The 20,360-nt window shown below is 36.0% G+C and overlaps 1 protein-coding gene across 1 annotated transcript in view; it reads right to left on the bottom strand.

The window, feature by feature from the left end:
- Nucleotides 1–20,360, bottom strand: part of LOC150086891 (dynein axonemal heavy chain 7-like) — a 1,233,418-nt gene that overhangs the window by 1,016,516 nt on the left and 196,542 nt on the right. The window contains exon 12 of the mRNA XM_090372313.1: nt 14,176–14,452. Within this exon, the coding sequence (XP_090228439.1) occupies nt 14,176–14,452 (277 nt within the window). The remainder of the gene's footprint in view (nt 1–14,175; nt 14,453–20,360) is intronic.

Here is a 20,360-nt window from a genome sequence, read left to right as displayed (position 1 = left end):
CAATATGTTCATAAACATGCTGAATCTGTAACAAACACAAAGCCTTTTGTGTTTGTTCAACACCACAGTACACTGACCTTTGTCTACTGGTAAGGCAATATCCCGGTCCCTATACAAAGAACTAAAGACTTTTTTTGTTGAATGCAGTCCAAAGTGAGAGTCACCCTAACAAGCTGTGCAGAAATGCCCAGAAAGTGGGCAATATAAGCAGTGGCAAGCTTATAACATGGCAGATGTACTCATCATACTTCTACAGAGTCTGGCAGGTGATGTCTTGACCACCGCTTATATTTCCCACTTCATTTCTGCACATCTTGCTAGCATACTGGTTGTCTGCAGCTCTCTGGCAGGAAGTTGCAGTCATTAGTTTCCAGAGTTAAATGTACCATTCCCTTGCTGAAACATGCAGATCCCATTTATCTGATCACATGCTCAGATTGTGAGGTCAATTTATTTTATTGGCAAGTCAGGTTATAGGCTTTGCAATCACATCTCGGAGCATGAGGGCTATTCATCAGGCCAACTTCACCTGATCTGCTTTGGCTGAGCATTATTGGTGTGAGTAACATGGTAATTGTAACCCCATTCCAATGGGGTTACAATTACCATGAAATTTTGAATTGAATTTGAAATTTTGAAATGAAATTTTGCACTGCACACTATATGGAGTGATGAATCTTTCATCACGCCATATAGCTGTGGCAGATTCCAACCTTAATCACAATCATAGAACCCATATACATCCTCTTACGGAAGCAGTTTTCTACAACATGATGAAAGATGGTGAGCTTATAATGTGGCAAGTGTAGGTTATCCTAAATCTGCAGTCTGACAGCTGATGTTTTGTCTCTCTCTCACCCTTTTTTTCCTATGTTTCTTGTTTTTTTTGTTTTTTTTACCATTCACAATCTGCATTTGTCTGTTTTAACGTGTGTTTATATCCCTCTACAAAATATAATCATGTTATGTCATACTACATGTGTGACATAATAAGTTGATAAAGGAGTATATTGCTCTGAAAGCTTCTTATATACGGCGCCTCCGTAGCCAGGTGGGAAGGAGCAGCAGTGTGCAGCACACACTTCTTGATTAGACTGGGGTTCGAGCCCATCACCACCACATATGGAGGATGCGGAAAGGTCAAGGGAATGACCACCGCATATTCCCGGAGTAATATGGCCTTAGTTGCTAATGCTCCTAAAAACCAAATAACAAACAAACAGCTTCTTATATATATGTTTTGTTTTATTTTGCTTTTGGTACTTTTATCACTTTTAGCATTTATCTGTATACATTTTATTTCTGTCCATCTTAGCTTCTATTCTTTATAAAGTTTTCATATACTGACTTTTAATTTTCACTGTATTTTTAATAAAGTGTTATTTTATATTTTTACATTTTTTTCAAGATTTGCTTCAATATGCTTATTCCCAATGCACTAGGCCTTTTTGCTAATAAAATAAGCCAGAACAAAACAATAATCACCTCCAGCAGCATGAATGGATGAACCGCAGCTAAAGGAGACACATGCCATTTAGACCCACCAAAGAATGAGCACCACCCAGGGTTTACATGCATATTCACGAACACCACTTAGTTTCTTTATTATGGTTTTAAGGTATTCTCTTATTTGGTAATTAATTAATTAATAATTTTATTTTAATTCAGTTTTTCATGTTAAATATGTTTATTTTGATTTAGTTCAATGTTTATTTGCATTTGGTTTAGACCTGTTGATTGACTGCATCGCCGTTTAAATCTGAATATTTTGGTTTGTTACATTTGCTTATTTAACCAGATCATATAGGATCATCCATTGGCACTTGGCTATATAGCTGTTTATTACTGAAATACAATTCTTTTTTGGAGTTCACAAATGCTGATATTCCCTTGAAGAAGTAGTGCCTGTAGATGCTTTCTATTTTTATTCATTTACATAAGCGGTTCTCATTACTTGGAGGGTGTGGGCATGCATTTCCTTAAGCCAGGGATTGGGTGCATGCACTACTGGTGGTAAGTGTTGCTTTATTTTATCATCTTATTTTATTTCAATTTATTTTATTTTTAGAGTGGCATGGTACATAGGAGCTGAATCACATCTTACCAAGAATTCAAAGTATTTGTAAATGGTTTAGCATTTTTGTTTTTTCATAATCAAACCCATTAATGTCAAAAACCATGATCAAATGCTGCAATGCAATAAATTCAAGTAATAAATTCATGCTTTCAAAATCCATTTCTGACCAAGAGCCAAGTGGCTCTTGACTAGACTTCATAGATATGTTGCATATAATAACTACACTCTAACAGATTGCAGCAGAAAATGGAATAGAAAATGTTTTTCCAAGTTTATCGCAGAAATTTAGCTGCTATTATTTTAATTTAAAGTAATGCCAGAGCACTCCTAAGATATTCAAAGGTACTCTATCAGAAGAAGAAAGAAAAAGAAAGATTAAGTGAGTCTCATGTGCCACATGATCACCAAATGTAAGGTAAAATTCTGCACTGTTTGACTGTTAAAAAAACTTTCCTGCTGAAATATGAACAATACAACAGTACACATGAATTCAGAATTTTTGATAAATTTTCTTGCAGAATGGTTCAAAGAATTTTCCATAAAGAATCAAAAAACAGCATTCGCATTAGATACTATACAATTCACTGTATGTTTCATTCAGAAAACCAAGCTTTTCTTTTTTTTTCCAACTTCACAACTTGTACAGTTTTATTAATTGTGCATTATGAAAATATTTAAATCACTGTACAGGTTTTTAATTGGGTGCAAACTGTGCAAATTGGCGCTTGTTGTTTATTTGTTTGTTTGTTATTTGGTTTTTAGGAGCATTAGCAACTAAGGCCATATTGCTCCGGGGATATGCGGTGGTCATTCCCTGACCTTTCCGCGTCCTCTGTATTTGGTGGTCACGGGCTCAAACCCCGATCTAATCTAATCAAGAAGCGTGTGCTACTTACTGCTGCTCCTGCCCACCTGGCTGCGGAGGCACTGCAAATTGGTGCAAATTACCCAAACTCATAATAAAAGCTGAACTAATGGTACAGCTAAATATTTATTTGCACAATTGATTGACAATACTAGGATTCAGTATCAGAGACATGAATCAGTAAGTGTTTTCTTTAAAGTGGGTTTTGAAAAATCCATTTCATTTTTATTTCTTGAGGGCAGGAATCCTGGGTAACAATTGACACAGATCTTATAATAGCAGGTGAGGGTGGCCAAATGGTTAAGCACAGGCCTTGCTGTGCTAGGCTTGGTGCTAAGCAGGGTCATTAAAAATGGATTAAGAAGACTGCTAGAAGAGTAAATATGTGAATGAAATCGTATTGTGAATAAGTGATATGTTGTAATACATGATAACATATGTAATCTCTTGGTGATTAATATCACAGATGGCTGTTAAGTTGAAAAAACTACATCTGAAGTTGACCAGAATTCTGATGGCACAATTGTTGAAATTCTTTAGCATATTTCAAAATTGAATGAACTTGGGGAGATGATTCAAATATTGTGGACTACAAAAAACTTTTGGTGCAACTGGTGAGGACTAAAAATATTTTGCAATTTTCAGCACATGAAGGGAGCATTACTATGGGAGATATCCAATTTATGTTGCTTTCTAAAGCAATGCAGCTGGGAAATTTTTAAAGATAAATAACTGCTATCAGAGAATTCTAAATAAATAATATTGAATGTATGTATTTTGGACGAATTAAATATAAAATACACATGAAGTAACAGTTATGATTTATTCCATGACCATTATTGGCCTCGTGGTCCTCTGTCAATATGGGGCATAATGGTCAGTCTATATTTTGTTATTTTGTTTTCTTTTAGTAGTTCTTTTTAGTCCATTTTTGGTGATATTTCACCTTTTTTGGAACTGGTACCTTTCAGGGGGGTACCACTAAATTATTATATAATTGGCATTATTTTAAATTTAAATCGGATTTATTATTATTATTAATTGGATTTAAAGTTCTATATTATTTGGGGATTTTCGGCTACAGTTTCTGTCTTGTTACGTTTACCTCCCCCCTCCCGGTTGATTTATTTTTATTTTATTTTATGTTAACTTTCACTCTACTGTTTTTTGCCATACTACTGGCTTATGTTTTATTTTTATTTTTATATGAATTATTGGTTATATCTGGGCATCATATGGAGGATATGCATTTTTCTTCCTCTAATGATAGCTTAATATTTATTTATTTTCTTATTTTATTTTATGTTATTACATTATAACTTTTAAGCCATTATTTAAATATAAATATAAGTATGTATTAATATATTGAATAAAGTGTGCATAAATGGATGTGAAAGTTACACAAAGTGCCAGTAATTAGAAGGGTGAGGATAGTTGAAAAAGAAGTGTAGTAGATATGTGAAAGGTGAAAGAATGTTAATATCCTAAAAGTTATGATGAATTAAGAAAATTACGGGCTAAATTAACTAAGCCAATAGAAGGTTGGAGAACTGTAAAGGAAAATTAGTACGACAAAATACCAATAAAAGAAAAATAAAGATAAAAAATAAAAATAAAAATAGAAAGTGGTACCTGACTCATTAATCTTTCATTTACTGAAACCATTTCATCAACTGCATACCTTTTTATCCTATGTAACTTTTTAAACATTACCTTTAAGGGCTTACATATAATTTTCATTTATATATATATAATACAGGTGACCGCTGCTTAATGCTGATAATTCGTTCCGGAAAAACAGAGTAGTAAATGAATCCGCGCTAAGCGAGTGCCGCATTCCCATACAGTAACATATGTATTTATGAGTTGCGGTAGGTGCAATAGGATATTTCCTAATCAAAAATAAACGGTAGTTTGTTTGTTTGTTATTTGGTTTTTAGGAGCATTGGCAACTAAGGTTATATCGCTCCGGGATATGCGGTGGTCATTCCCTGACCTTTTCGCATTCTCCGCATTTGGTGGTGATGGGCTCGAACCCCAGTCTAATCAAGAAGCGTGCGCTACGCACTGCTACTCCTTCCCACCTGGCTATGGAGCGCAATAAATGGTAGTGAAAAGATGCACAAATTTCAGTCAAAATATTTAATATTCAAATATTTGTACATATATAATATTGTGCATTGCATACATATATAATTATGTGGTAACTACTTATGTATTTAAAAATAAACTTAAAATTCAAATTAAAATCATGAATTTAACTGATCTAAATTGATTTTAATTGATGAATTTAATCATGAAAAATGTGTCAATTTTGGGTTGTACTTTGGCCCTCTTCCTGGTAAACTAAAAGGGGTTTTAATTTTAAATCCCTCGCAGCATTACCACCGAACAATAAAGTCAACCGATCCTTCACCACTTTGAAACCTGGCATGTTTTTCTTCTTTCAATATGAAACTTCTTTTAGACATTCGTTTCCAAAAAAGTCCTGCTTCATCTATGTTAAAAACTTGTTTCGAAGTATAACACATAATACCCCTCTTCAATAATTTTAACAACTTCTTTTTTGAAAGTTTCAGCTCCTTGATCTGCACTTACTTGCTGCTTTTCCCTGGATTTTAAATCTATTCAACCAACCCTTACTAGTTTTAAATGGTTCCACACTTTTTTTTTTTTTAGGTGAGTTTTCTTCAGATTGTAATAGGCTAATCTCTCTCTCTCTCTCTCTCTCTCTCTCTCTCTCTCTCTCTCTCTCTGTCTCTCTCTCTCTCTCTCTCTTTTTTAAATAATATTTAACTTAACTGAATTCTGCATTGGATATTATCTTTATAAAATTAGTTAAAGCCTCTACATTTCAATCCTAATAGCTGGCTTAGCCCTAGTTGCTTGCAGTGGAACAGCTGTCTTTCCTGCTGCTAAAATTAATTCTTAATTTTTTATAATTGTTCTTACAGTTAAACTTTCCCGTCCTAAATTATGGCACACATACGGAATCGATTTGCTTCAAAACATCTAATTTAATTTTGAAATTCAGCCTTTTTCTTCCATTTATAATCTTCATACTGAGTCCAGATGTTGTTGCTTTTTTCATTGTTATCCACCATTATTAACTCTTCAAAAATGTAACTGCGTTGATTGCATTAATAATGATACAACGTTCGAGTAAACTGCCCGTTAAGTACGATGTCTAATACTGTACTGAGTGATGACTAGACTTCAGATAAATGCATATAACGCACATATTACGAGCAATATACTTGATCGTTTTTTTAAAATGTTGATCTCGGAATATGTAACAAGTCACTGTACTGCAATTAAATTAGTGTGCGAGAAAATTTCTCAAGTAGGTATGGGAAACGTTTTAATGCTGTTTTGCTATTCATTTTCAAGCTGTTGACTCCATCAAATGAAATGTTAAATATGCCAAAAATGCAATCCGTAAAATAGCGTTATAGTGATTTGTAACAGTGTTATAGTCATATACAGGTTAAAATATAAGAACAGTGTTATAGCGAATCAGCGGAAAGTGAACTGCGTTATAACGAGGACCTGCTGTATTGATAAAAATAATAGGATATAATGATATTACTGAACGTCTAAGCAAGCAAGAAAAGTATTAAATTATTAAAACTGGGTTATGAATCCGGAGCACTACTAGTTATAGCAGAAATACCCAGCAACCATAATGAAATATAGAAAAAAATTTGTCAATATATATATATATATACATACACAAGACATGTTTGAAAAAGCTTAGGACAGATTTTTTAAAATAATACCACTAGCACTATACATTGGTCACTGTTGAAACTATTCACTAGGGTTTCTTCCCAAGAATTTCTGGGAAAAAATCGCAACTTTAAAATTCACAATTCCCAGGAAAAGCAAAAACATTTCCAGAGAAATTGAGATTTTTTTTGATTTTTGTTTTTGCAATATACAGACTGCTAGATAGTTTATTTTGAAATGCTTAATTTTTATTTAAATATAGTTGCAAATAACCATTTCATTTTCTTTATCTAATTTTATAATCTATATTCCCGTCCAATTATAAAAATACGACGCTTTTGTCATGAAAACAGCGATAGTTCCTAGGTAAAATAATTGTGTATTCCTACTATCATAAAGAGTGATTTTATTCGAGAAAGTTTTTCTTAAACAGACTTACAACTACCAAATAATTCATCTTCTATTATAGCATTAATATAGAAGTATTATAAAAAAAATATATCAAGTTTTATACTGAAAAATTTTTAGCTTTAAAATGTAAAAATGAGCATTTCCATAGATGAATGGACCAGTAATAGAAACCAAAGATACACGAACCTTCACGTATATTACAATGAAGGTTCATTAAATCTTGGTCTAATAAGAATTCAGGGCCTATTCTTTAGATAAAGAATGATTGGAATTCTTCAAGATTTGTTTTGAAACAGATATAATTGCAACTACTAGTGACGGTGCTGCAGTTATGGAAAAATTAGGTAAATTATCATCAGCCTTTCAACAGTTATGCTATAATCACACACTTCATCTTGCTGTGATAAAAGATAACATATATTATCTTAAAAAATTGAAAGATACCAATAGCACTCATAGCAGTGAAAGTTATGACAGAGAAAATTTTGAATCTGAATACAATGCTGAAGAAAACTGCAAATTAGATTCTGATAATGAAAAATCTGTTTTGTTTGATGATGTTCTGAGGTAATATCTAGTGTGAGAAAAATTGTTAAATTTTTAAATATTCTCCAGTAAGAAATACTATTTTACAAGAAGAAATAAAAATAGAGTTACAAGTCATTTTCCCGTCACCACCAAATACGGAGGATGCGGAAAGGTCAGGGAATGACCACCGCACATCCCGGAGCAATATGGCCTTAGTTGCTAATGCTCCTAAAAACCAAACAAACAAACAAGTCATTTTAGACTGCAAAACACATAGGAATACATTAGAAACTATGACTGAGAGATTTTTAAGGATTTTAACACCAATAAAAATTGCTTTATATGAATTAAAGGCCTCGTATCTATGGATGGATATCCAAAAATAGCCAAAGGTATATTAAACTGCTTAAAACCCATATGACTTGCAGTTGAAGCATTAAGCAATCATAATGCAAATCTACTAACAAGTGAAGGAATTTTTAGATTCCTCTTTCATAATATGGAAAAATAAAATTCTATTTTAAGTGATAAGCTTTTAAAGGAGATTAAACAACAGCAGCTTTTTAAACATAGAGATAAAGTCTTAGTCCTTTATTAGATATTTAAGTAACACAAATAGTTTAAAAGCAGTTAATAAGCCGTGAAGTAGGGTTGAATTTGAAAGTGTCTGCAATTCTGCCCAGACACGATAGGAGGGAGTATATGATGAGAGCCTTGTCAATCAATTCGGCCCTGGAAAGATTGTGCAAGGCTCAAGGGGTAGAATTTTTTTCAGCCTGGAATGTACTGGTTAACAGGAGAGATTGCTTCTACAGGGATGGGATACACTTAAATAGAAAGGGTGCAAGAATATTTGCTGATGCTATCGAGGCAGTGTTAGGTGGGTCGGAAAACTGCCAGCTTGGGGGGAGACAAAGACTAATGGATTAACAGTAGCCACTGGCAGAGGTGAAAGAGATTCTTGCACTGCTTCTATTGGAATGAGCAGAAGCCTGAAAAACAAGATGTAGGATATTTCAGAGACTGCTGGAAGTCATTGCGGTACAAGTAAACACATGGGTTGTGTTAGGGTAGCTAAGAATAGAAACAGGTGCATGTATACTTGCATGTACACCAATGCTAGGAGTTTAGTAAATAAATTTGATGAATTTGAGGTATTGCTCAAAACATCGAAGGCAGATATTGTTGGGATATCAGAGACATGGTGTCACACAGATATAAGGAATGCAGAACTGGAATTTGGGGAGTACAATGTGTATAGAAAGGATAGACAGGACAGGAGGGGAGGAGGGGTTATGCTAGTAGTTAAAAAACACATAAAATCCAAGGAAGTGAAGCCAGTCAACATTGATGGACAGGGCAGTGTCGAGTCAGTTTGGTGTGACATAAGCATAGGTAAATCAAAACTGAGAGTAGGAGTGTGCTATAGGCCTAATGACTCTGATGAGTATAATAAGATACTGTACAGGGAAATAGAATGGGCCAGTAAATCAGAGAGTCTCATAATGGGGGATTTTAATTTCCCAGATACTGACTGGAATTTGTGGGTTGGTCACTCACACACTAGCAAGGCTTTTGTGGATTTATTGGATGATTGTTTTCTACACCAGCATGTTCGGGAGGCAACTAGAGGGAGTAATACTCTTGATCTGATTATCAGTAGTGATTCTTCATGCATTAGGAATCTGCAGATAAAGGAACCACTGGGTGGCAGTGATCACAGTGTGCTGAAGTGGGATTTACTCAAGGAGGTAACTACCATCAGAGGTAAAGGGAAGGGTTTTTGCTTTCGTAAAGGCGACTATGATGGTCTGAGACAGTATTTAAATTCTATACAGTGGGACCAACTGATGATGTTACCAACAGCAAATTCAAAATGGGAAGCATTCAAGGAACTAATCTTGGAAGCTACCAGGCTTTACATACCAACCAAGAAATATTGTTCAAGGTTCAGGCCTAAATGGTTGTCAGATGAACTAATGAGACATATGGCAGAGAAGAAAAATGCATAGGATACATACAAATTAATGGGTGACATGGAAGCCTATGATGGATATAAGTTGGTCTGTAACCAAGTCACAAAGGAGATTAGGCAGGCAAAGGCAGATTATGAGAAATCCTTGGCAAAGGATGCAAAGAAAAACAGAAAAGAGTTCTTTACCTATTTAAACTCAAGAAGGAAAGGGATGAATCAGATTGGTCCACTGGATGTTGATGGCTCAACAGTTGAGGATCCAGCTCAGGTGGCTAACAATCTAAACGAGTATTTTGCATCTACATTCACACATGAGGAGTTATTCAGGAAGGGGAATGTCGTAGGTGAAGTAAACATTGGCAGTGAGCTAGATTATTTTCTAATAACTGAGAGGAAAGTGGAGGAGAAATTGTTGAGGATAAACATAAAAAAGGCACCCGGGGTGGATGGGATCTATCCAGTTATATTAAAGGAGGCAGCAAAGGAAGTAAGCAAACCCCTAGCCATAATTATGAGAGCTTCCTTGGACTCAGGGGAGGTACCCATGGACTGGAGATGTGCAAATGTAACCCCAATTCACAGAGGAGGATCAAAGGCTGACACAAGTAATTATAGACCTGTTAGTTTAACTTCGGTTCCAGGAAAATTAATGGAGGCACTGGTTAAAGAAGCACTGCAGGATCATCTGGACAAGAATTCAGTTATAGCTCAGACACAGCATGGTTTTGTTAAGGGCAGGTCTTGTCTGACCAATTTGATTGGATACTATGATGTAGTCACAAAAGAACTGGATGCAGGGAATAACTTTGATATTATATATTTGGATCTTAGAAAGGCTTTTGATACTGTTGCGCATGGAAGACTGCTGCACAAATTGGAGAAGTGTGGCATTGGAGGCAAATTGCTGCTATGGATAAAGGGATGGTTGAGTAGCAGAAGACAGAGAGTGGTAATCAATGGACACTGCTGAACGTGGACTAATGTTATTAGTGGAGTTCCTCAGGGTTCAGTGTTGGGTCCATTGTTGTTTTCTGTATTTATAAATGATATTGATGATGGTGTATCAGGCTTAATGTCCAAGTTTGCAGACGATACCAAGGACACTACTGATACTATGCTGCTGCAACAGGATCTGGAAAGGTTGAGCAGATGGGCTGAAAGGTGGCAAATGAAGTTTAACATTGACAAATGTAAAGTACTACATATGGGAAACAGTAACCCCAGATCAACGTATCAACTTTGTGGTACTACGCTGACAGTGGTAGAGAATGAAAAGGACCTGGGGGTAATTGTGCAGGCAGATATGAAGTTCTCTGAGCAGTGCAGACGAGCTGCAAGAGTAGCTCATGGTGTCTTGTCAATGATATACAGGAATTTTTCTAGCAGGGACAGGGATGTGATTATTCCCTTGTATAAGGCATTGGTCAGGCCACACCTTGAGTACTGTATACAGGTTTGGAGGCCTCATTTCAAGAAGGATGTAGAGCTGCTGGAATGAGTACAGAGAAGGGCAACAAGATTAGTGAATGGAACAAAGGGTTGCTCTTACGCAGAAAGGCTTAAATTTTGCAAATTACAGAGCCTGGAGACTAGGCATCGCCGAGGTGATCTGATAGAGGTGTATAAGGCTTTGAATGGCTTGAGCATGCTCAATGCCGATGGGATTCTTCCTCTTGCTCAGAATAATCACCTGAGAGGGCATAAATTCAAATTGAGGAAGGACGGATGTCGGATAGATGTGCGGAAATTTGCCTTTGGCCAGCGGGTGGTTGGTTGGTGGAACCGACTTCCATCACTTGTTGTTGAAGTTGATAGCCTAAACAAATTTAAAGCTCAACTGGACAGGTATTTCGAACGAACGGAGGGGTGAAATGGGAGAGGGTTTTTTTTTTTTTTTTTTGGCTGATGCTGAATAAGCTTGCTTTCTTGCATCATATGCCTCTACTAATGCTAATGCTAATGCTAATGCTAAATTTGCCTTTAGCCAGCGGGCAGCTGGTTTGTGGAATAGACTCCCATCGCTTGTTGAAGTTGATAGCCTAAACAAATTTAAGGCTCAGCTGGACAGGTATTTCGAACGAACGGAGGGGTGAAATGGGAGTAGTGGTTGTTTTTCTTTTTTTTTTTTTTTGGCTGATGCTGAATAAGCTTGCTTTCTTGCATCATATGCCTCTACTAATGCTAATGCTAATGCTAATAATGACTTTTTTTTCTATGGCAAATAAAAATGAAATTATGCAATCTAAGAAATCAATAATGGAATGAATTGCCAAAAAAAGTATACTTCAATAGAAGAGTCTGAAACATAAAACAATATGAACAGAGAAATGGAAAATTAGAAACACGGGGAATGAGAAGCGGATCTAAAAACAGAGTTAGCGAGAGATATGTCCATTTCGATGGCAAAAACAGAGCCAATCCAATCAAATAAGATATTTTCATTGTAAAGAAGTGAGATGAATTTATATGAAGTGACATGTTCGCTGACACCAAATATAAAAATTTTATTAGATGCACTGCTAACAATTAGACCTACTTCAACCTAAAATGAAAGAAATTTTTCTACTACAGGCTTATTTGTAACTATGCAAAGGTCCAGGCTTTATTTTTTATTTTTTTGTTTCAGTATTAGTGTTTACTTAGGTTTCTTTAATGCTAATCTCAAACTTAGTGTTTAGAATAAATGCACAGAATAATGTTGCCTATCTGTACGCTGTACCAATATAATAAAATTTTCTGTTTACATTCATCAAACTATGAGTCGTATTTTTTAATATCTAATTCTCATTAAATTTTAGTTTTTTATTTATACACCACGATGTATAGTTCATTATTATAGTGTTTTATGACTAGACAAATAACAAATATTTAATCAATAAAATAAAATTTTGGAGAATTGTCGAGAATTTTTGGGAACTGCAATTTCCCATTCCTGGTTCCTGAAGATTAAAAAATTTTGGGAATTTAGAAACAACACTATTCACTATGAAATCTGAACTGGCTCTGTGCCAAGTTTCATCAGTGTGCATAAAGGCATTCTACTGGAAAGTCATGTTTAAGATGGCACAGTAAAATCACGTTGTCATGGATTCAAGAACAGAGCAGAGTGGCAATAAAATTTTGTTTTAAAGCTGGAAAAAGTCCAACTGAAACAGTTGCAATGGTGAGTACAGCTCATAGACATGAAGCACTATCACAATCCAACATTTTTCAATGGTATGGGTGGCTCTGTGAAGGACAGGAAGATGTTCAGAACGATGCACAGATGGTCATCTATCCCAGTCTCATCCAGAATCAACCATCATAAAAGCTCAACAGCTGCTAATACAAGATTACCAATGAATCATGCAAGGATACCATGCATTTGACTGTTGTCAAAGATTTAAAAAAAAAAAAAAAAAAAGGAAAGCATGCTTACACTTTGTACTACATGCATCGACAGCTGAACAGGAGGAATGAGTTGCTGCATGTTGAGATTTGATTGAGATGGCAAACAGTGATCCAGACTTTTTTAAAATAATCAAAAAGGCAATCAGTTGCATGGGTTGCAGAAAATTTTACTGAGGCCAAAGAAACTCCAGTTCCGAAAGTCTCAAACTAAAACGATGATGATTTTTTTTTTACTTGGCAAGGAATTGTGCGCAAAGAATTTGTACTGGAAGGGAAAAAAAGTCAACTCTGAATTTTACATCAGAGTTGACAGACTGTTGAAAAGAATTCATCATACTAAACACAGCTGTCAGATGAGTGGTTCTTACTTCATGGCAATCTTGCTTCATGACATTCACATGACATATTGGGTCATGAGAAGTCAAACAGATTCTTGCATGAAAGGGCACTACTGTGCTTCATCATCCACTATATTTCCCAGATTTGGCACCTGCTGGCTATTTTCTGTTTCCCAAAGTGAAATCCAACCTGAAAGGATACCATTTTGACAGCATTTCAGAGATCCAAACTAGTGTGACGAGAAAGACTATGTACAAATTAATGCAAAAGCATCATGTTAGTACACAGCTAATCCTAAATTAGCAAATTATTTGCAAGAATTAAATTATTTGCGTGTGAAGATGTTGTTGTTGTTATTTTGATTTTTAGGAGCATTAGCAACTAAGGCCATATTGCTCCAGGAATATGTGGTGGTCATTCCCTGACCTTTTCCGCATCCTCCGTATTTGGTGGTGATGGGCTCGAACCCTGGTCTAATCAAGAAGCATGTGCTACGCACTGCTGCTCCTTCCCACCTGGCTATGGAGGCACAGCGTGTGAAGAGAAAGTTAAACACAGTTCCACAGAGCCATTCACAAGGTGCATGACCGTGCAAAGAGGTGTATCAAGTTACAAGGGTACTTTGAAGATTAAATGGTAATGAATTTTTTCCTTGAGATTTTGATTTTTTATGAATGCAGTCTCAAAACTTTTCAGACACACTTTGTGTCTGAAAAGAAGGAAAACTCTTTTAAAAATTCCATATATAATGTTATCCATTGCTCAATTTTATCAGTAATGCAGAGCAAAAAAGTGACCATATTAAGCAGAATCTGCTATAATAACAATTAAATATTTAATAATATTAAACACAAAACTAACCTTTATCAACCAAGTCCAAGACCACGTCCCTAGCATGTACATCAATAACAACTAATGCTCCAAGAGTTATACGTGCTTGTTTTGATAGTTTTCCTCGAACTAAATCAACAATTTCAGCCAGCTGGTCTTGCAAGGTGGTGTGATAATCCCTAACTGACTGAGCACCATCTCGAATAGCTTGATGAACCTCAACTGTCCAGTAGATTTGCGACACACATATTACAACTTGACCTGGCCATTCAACTACCCAGTTGATACGTGGAACAGCAGCATATGCCTAAATATTTAAAATAAAATCTGATTTGTTGTATAACAAGAGCAGATCATTAAACCTTGCAATATCAGTGTCTACCTTCTTCTAACTTTAGATTCTTTCTTATTTGCAAGTAAGCCAATATATAATGTAACAAATACTGAGAGAGCTAAGAAATTTTTGAAAAATGTACATCATCATTATATGAGTGCCTACCCACCATTAAAGGGATAACTATTCCTGAAACAGCATTATCTGGATGGTGGCACCCAAATGAGAATACAACACTATTCTGTATTGAAAAGCATTGCTTATTTGAGGTACAAAAGTAAGGCAATTCTTTGGGATCCACAGTATTGGATATTCTTTAAAGATACTTTACATGAAAGATAGCAAAATCTGTGCTTTAAACAAGTTATGTACTAAATTGATGCAAACAATTAACTTATTATTGCATAAAATTTTCATTAAAGCCTTATGGTTTTATATAATTTTTGTTATTTTATTACACAAAAATATCCAGATAATATATAAAATAAATAGCATATAGACACACCTAAAACTGCAGACTACTTGAATATTTCATATTTTTTAAATAACCATTTAATAATCCACTAGCCCAGTGGATGATGGATTAACAGACTTTTACTGTATATCTGTATAACTGTTTACTGTATATTTGGGTGATGCTGCATATAAGCTTATGCAGCATCACCCAAAAAAAAAAAAATCACACCATTCCCTCCAAATGCCTGTCCAGTTCCTCTTTAAATTTATTTAACCTGTCAACTTCCACAATGACAGATGGAAGTTTGTTCCAGCAATTAACCACCCGCTGGCTAAAGGCAAATTTCCACACATCTATTCTACATCTGTCTTTTCTTAATTTGAATTTATGCCCCCTTAGGTTCCTAATCTGAACAAGTGGAAGGATCCCATCAGAATTCAGCGTGCTCAACCCATTCAAGACCTTATACACCTCATTCAGATCACCGTGCAGGTGCCTAGTCTCCAGCCACTGCAATTTGCAGAACTTAAGCCTCTCTTGGTAAGGGGATCCCTTCATTCCCCTCACCAATCTTGTTGCCCTTCTCTGTACACGCTCAAGTAAATCTACATTCTTCCTAAAATGAGGCCTCCAGACCTGTACGCAGTACTCAAGGCGTGGCCTGACCATTGCCTTATACAGAGGGACAATCACCTCCTTCTCCCTGCTAGCAAAATTCCTATATATCATTGACAAAACCCCATGACCTGCCCTGGCAGCCTGTCTGCATTGCTCAGAAAACTTCATATCTGCCTGCACAATTACTCCCAGGTCTTTTTCATTTTCTACCACCTTAAGTGTAGTACCACACAGTTGGTACGTTTCTCTGGGGTTACTTCTACCCATATGCAGTACTTTGCATGTCAAGGTTAAACTTCAGTTGCCACTTCTTAGCCCATCTGCCCAAATTATCTAGATCCTGTTGCAGTAGCAGACTGCCATTACTGTCATTAACAACCCTGCCAACCTTTGTATCATCTGCAAACTTCGACATTAAGCCTGATATACCTTCATCAATATCATTGATAAATATACAAAACAACAGTGGACCTAACACCAAACCCTGTGGGACTCCACTAATAACACTAGTCCACGAAGAGCAGCACCCATTGATTACCACCCTCTTTCTTCTCCCACTTAACCATCCTTTTATCCATTGTAGCAACTTACCCTTAATACCATTCTGCTCCAATTTGTACAATAGTCTTCCATGTGCAACAGTGTCAAAAGCTTTCCTGAAATCCAAATATATGATATCAAAATTATTTTTTGCATCCAGGTCCTTTGTAACCACACCATAATATCCTATCAAATTTTTCAAACAAGACTTTCCCTTAACAAACCCATGCTGTGTCTGAATTATTGCTGCAGTCTTGTCTAGATGATCCTGCAATGCATCTTTAACCAGTGACTCCATTATTTTACCCGGAACAGAAGTTAAACTAACTGGTCTGTAATTACTCGTGTCACCCTTCGATGCTCCTTTGTGAATTGGGGATACATTTGCACATCCCCAGTCCATGGGAACCTCCCCTGAGTCCAAGGATGCTCTCATAATTATGGCTAAGGGTTTGCTTAGTTGCTTTGCCGCCTCCTTTAATATAACTGGATAGATCCTATCAACCCCTGGTGCTTTTCTTATGTTTAACTTCAACAATTTCTCCTCCACTTTGCTTTCAGTTATTACAAAATCATTAAGTATCTTGCTACAATTTGATAACCTTCTGCCATTTTCAAACCTTAATAATTCCTCATGTGTGAATGTAGATGCAAAATACTCATTCAGTTTGTTTGCTATCTGAGCAGGATCATCAACACTCGAACCATCGATGTCAAGTGGACCAATCACATTCATCCCCTTCCTTTTAGAGTTTATATAAGTAAAGAAATCCTTGCTGTTTTTCTTAGCATCTTTTGCCAAGGATTTCTCGTAATCTGCCTTCGCTTGCCTAACCTCCTTTGTGACCTGATTACAGACTAGCTTATACCTGCCATAGGCTTCTGAGTCGCTTGATAATTTATATGCATCCCATGCATTTTTCGTCTCTGTTACGAGTCTCATTAGTTCATTAGATAACCATTTAGGCCTAAACCTTGATGTTGTTAGTCTATGTTTCCACCTTAGTGAGATTTTACATAATTCAGAAATGGGTGCCATCAAGGGGGCACCGCTAAATTTCTTTTAATTGGCTTAATTTTCTAAATTATTTTAGGAATCTTGCTTCAACACTACCCTCTTCTTCTTTATCCTCCCCCCATATATTTTTCTGTTATTGTTATGTTATTTTATTTGGCTAAGTTCTTTTTCACTCTACTGGTTTGCCATGCTACTGGCAAATATCCTATTTTAATTTAGCTTATTATAAGCAACATGCAGTGGATTGTGCTTTTCTGCTGCCACTGATGTTAGCTTTCCTACTATTCTTTCTTATTTATTTTTAATATATATTTTTTATTAATTTCTATCTCTATTTAATTTTTGGATTAATTGGATTATATATATATATTTACAGTTCTGCTTCTATAATGGACTATACCGCACAGCTAGCAGTATTAAATGTCAAATAGCTTCATATGCTAGAGCAGTGGCAATTTGCATCTAGTCCTGCAAGTCAAAGTGATAAAGCAGCAGTTATGTGATGTAGTAAAAATATCACAGAATTTTTAAAGGGCATGACTGGGGTAGCTCATGCATCGGGTGCTTCCATATCGGAAACAGTATGTGTTGTCGACTGCTCATGGCCTACTGGGGTTAAAGTATACAAATGGCACTGAAAGTGTCAAACCACCGCCGACAGTAAAGGATTATGCAGGGTGTATGTTCATTATGAGTGAAGGTTGCAACATATTGTATGGACTCAATGTCAGATCACTATGCAAGAGCTGACAGTGCAATAAAATACGGGGTATGCAAGAGTATCCCAAATGATGATGAGCCAGACACTTAGACATATGGGGGGATTCACAGCAGTTGACTCAAGAGACACCCTCCATTCACCACTGTTCTTTGCAATAGTGAATGCTATGGTGTCAGCACCCTGGTTGGACACGGGAGGACTGGAAATGAGTGTGCTAGTTGAATGAGTACAAATACCTGGTACAACACACCGGCAGATGCCTTCATGTGTGACACCAGCAACAAGAGTTCATGGACCCAATGGCATATCTATGGCATGGTGTCTACTATCATGAAGGCAGGAAGGTGGTGGTCATTGCTTAATATGTGGCATATTTTGCTAGCAAGAACTACAACCTCTGGTGCATATGGAGCAACGGTTCACTGGTAAGATCTACTAGCAGCTCTCAGGAGACTACATGACCTTGCATGTTTCATTTTTTTCTGTACAGAAACAGTATCTTCCAGGATGTTAATGCACCATGCCATCAGGTCTGGACTATGCATGAGTAAGGAACACAATGAAAAAATCACCCACCCACCTCAACTGACCTTCAAATTCGTCTGACTTCAATCCAACTGAACAGGTGTGGAATCTTTTGGAACAGGAAGTGATGCATATGGACACACAACAGTCATCTACTCTGACACTGGGGAAAGCCTTGTCACAGCACAGCTGCAAATCCCTATGGACATCTTCAAACATCTAGTGGAGTCATTTCCTAGGCAAATAGCAGCTGTTATCTATGCAAACGGTGATCCCACAATTCAGTGGTCACAGCCACAGGCAAAGACAAGGGAGATGGTTGCACCACTTCTAGTGGAACAAGTAGCAGTCTGGGAAAAAACCTGGTGGGGAGGATCCTCATGGAAGAAGCAAATAAATGGGCTGTATTAGGGTTGCTAAGAGTAAAAACAGTTTCAGATATATTTTTTGTATATACACTAAAGCTAGGAGAATAATAAATAAGTTTGAAGTACTGATCAAATCATGAATTGATTTGATCAGCACTTCAAATTTTAGGAATATCAGAATATTAGGAATATCAGAATAATGATGACGAAAATTTTATTTTGTTTCTCAGAGCAAACTAAACTAGAATTACAATTAATAAGCTTTCGGCTGGGAGGCAGCCTTCTTCAGATTGAATACGTGAATGGCAGTTGGAATAGAGATGTGCACTGCCAGGATGGTGCATGAGGCACGTGGTTAAGAGATGGAATAAGAGATGGTTAATCTCTTATTCCATAAGAGAAGGTTAAGGCGCGTGGAATAGAGATGGCAGTGCACATCTCTATTCTAACTGCCATTCATGTATTCAATCTGAAGAAGGCTGCCTCCCAGCCAAAAGCTTATTAATTGTAATTCTAGTTTAGTTTGCTCTGAGAAACAAAATTAAAATTTTCATAATGAATCCAGAGCACGTAGGCCTTTTTTACTTTACCAGAATAATGATGTCACTCAGATATAAGGTTTCAGAATTTGAATACAGGAGTACAATGTACAGAAGGGACAGAGGACAGTAGGGTGACTATGCTATTAGTTAAGACACATAATAAAATCTAAGATACTGCATCCAGTGAACATGAATGATCAGTGCAATGCTGAGTAAGTTTCGGGTGATATATGCAAAAAGATTAGGTGGAACAGGACCAGGGTGTGTCTGCCAGAGGCAAAAGTTGAAGACGCTATGGAGCAGATATCGTCTTTTAAGGGCACAAAAGGTGATATTGTTGTACATGTTGCCACTAATGACATTAAGTGTAGGAGATCTGCGGATTGATTTAACAAGTACAGGTCATTGTTGAAATAAAGGTGGCAAGTTAAGGATAAAATTGAAATTGTCTGAAATTCTGCCTAAATATGATAGGAAGGAGTATATGATGAGAGCCTTGTCAACTAATTCGGCCCTGGAGAGATTGCACAAGACTTGTGCAATCTCAAGTTATTTAGTAAAATTTGTTTTTCTTTTTATTAATTGTACATTTTACAATAACATGAATAATATTTTTACCTTTTTTTACAATATTTTTTATTATTTTTAATATTGTAAAAAAAAAAAACAAAAAAAAAACATTTTTTTCACAATATTACAAGATTAACGAATATAGAAAACTGGTAAAACAAAAATAAAAAATGGCCAATTGCTATTGCAAATGATTACACAAAATTATTAAATTTTTAATGACATTGCTAAAAAGTTTGTAAAAGTTAAAATATATAAGATGCAAAAATTTTCATTGAGTTGCTTTATAATCTTTTATATTAAACACAAATACTTATTATTTTATTACAGAAAATATGGTGGTGTAGAATTTTACGTGCATTAGCAACTTACACCATATGGTGCAAGTTGCTAATGGACTTATAAAAACCTGAGTTCCCGGGAAGGGGAAAAAACCCCATACTACCCTCACCTGAGTGTGAATAACACAGCCATGTTGTGAAAAAGATCAATAAAAATTTCTTGCATCATTAATGGGATTCA

The sequence above is a fragment of the Mastigoproctus giganteus genome, chromosome 4 (assembly GCF_048544385.1).
Source record: "Mastigoproctus giganteus isolate SK-2022 chromosome 4, ASM4854438v1, whole genome shotgun sequence".
Classification (NCBI taxonomy): Eukaryota; Metazoa; Arthropoda; class Arachnida; order Uropygi; family Thelyphonidae; genus Mastigoproctus; species Mastigoproctus giganteus.
Note: the sequence above shows the minus strand (reverse complement) of the source record. Positions and strands in the feature narration are given on the sequence as shown.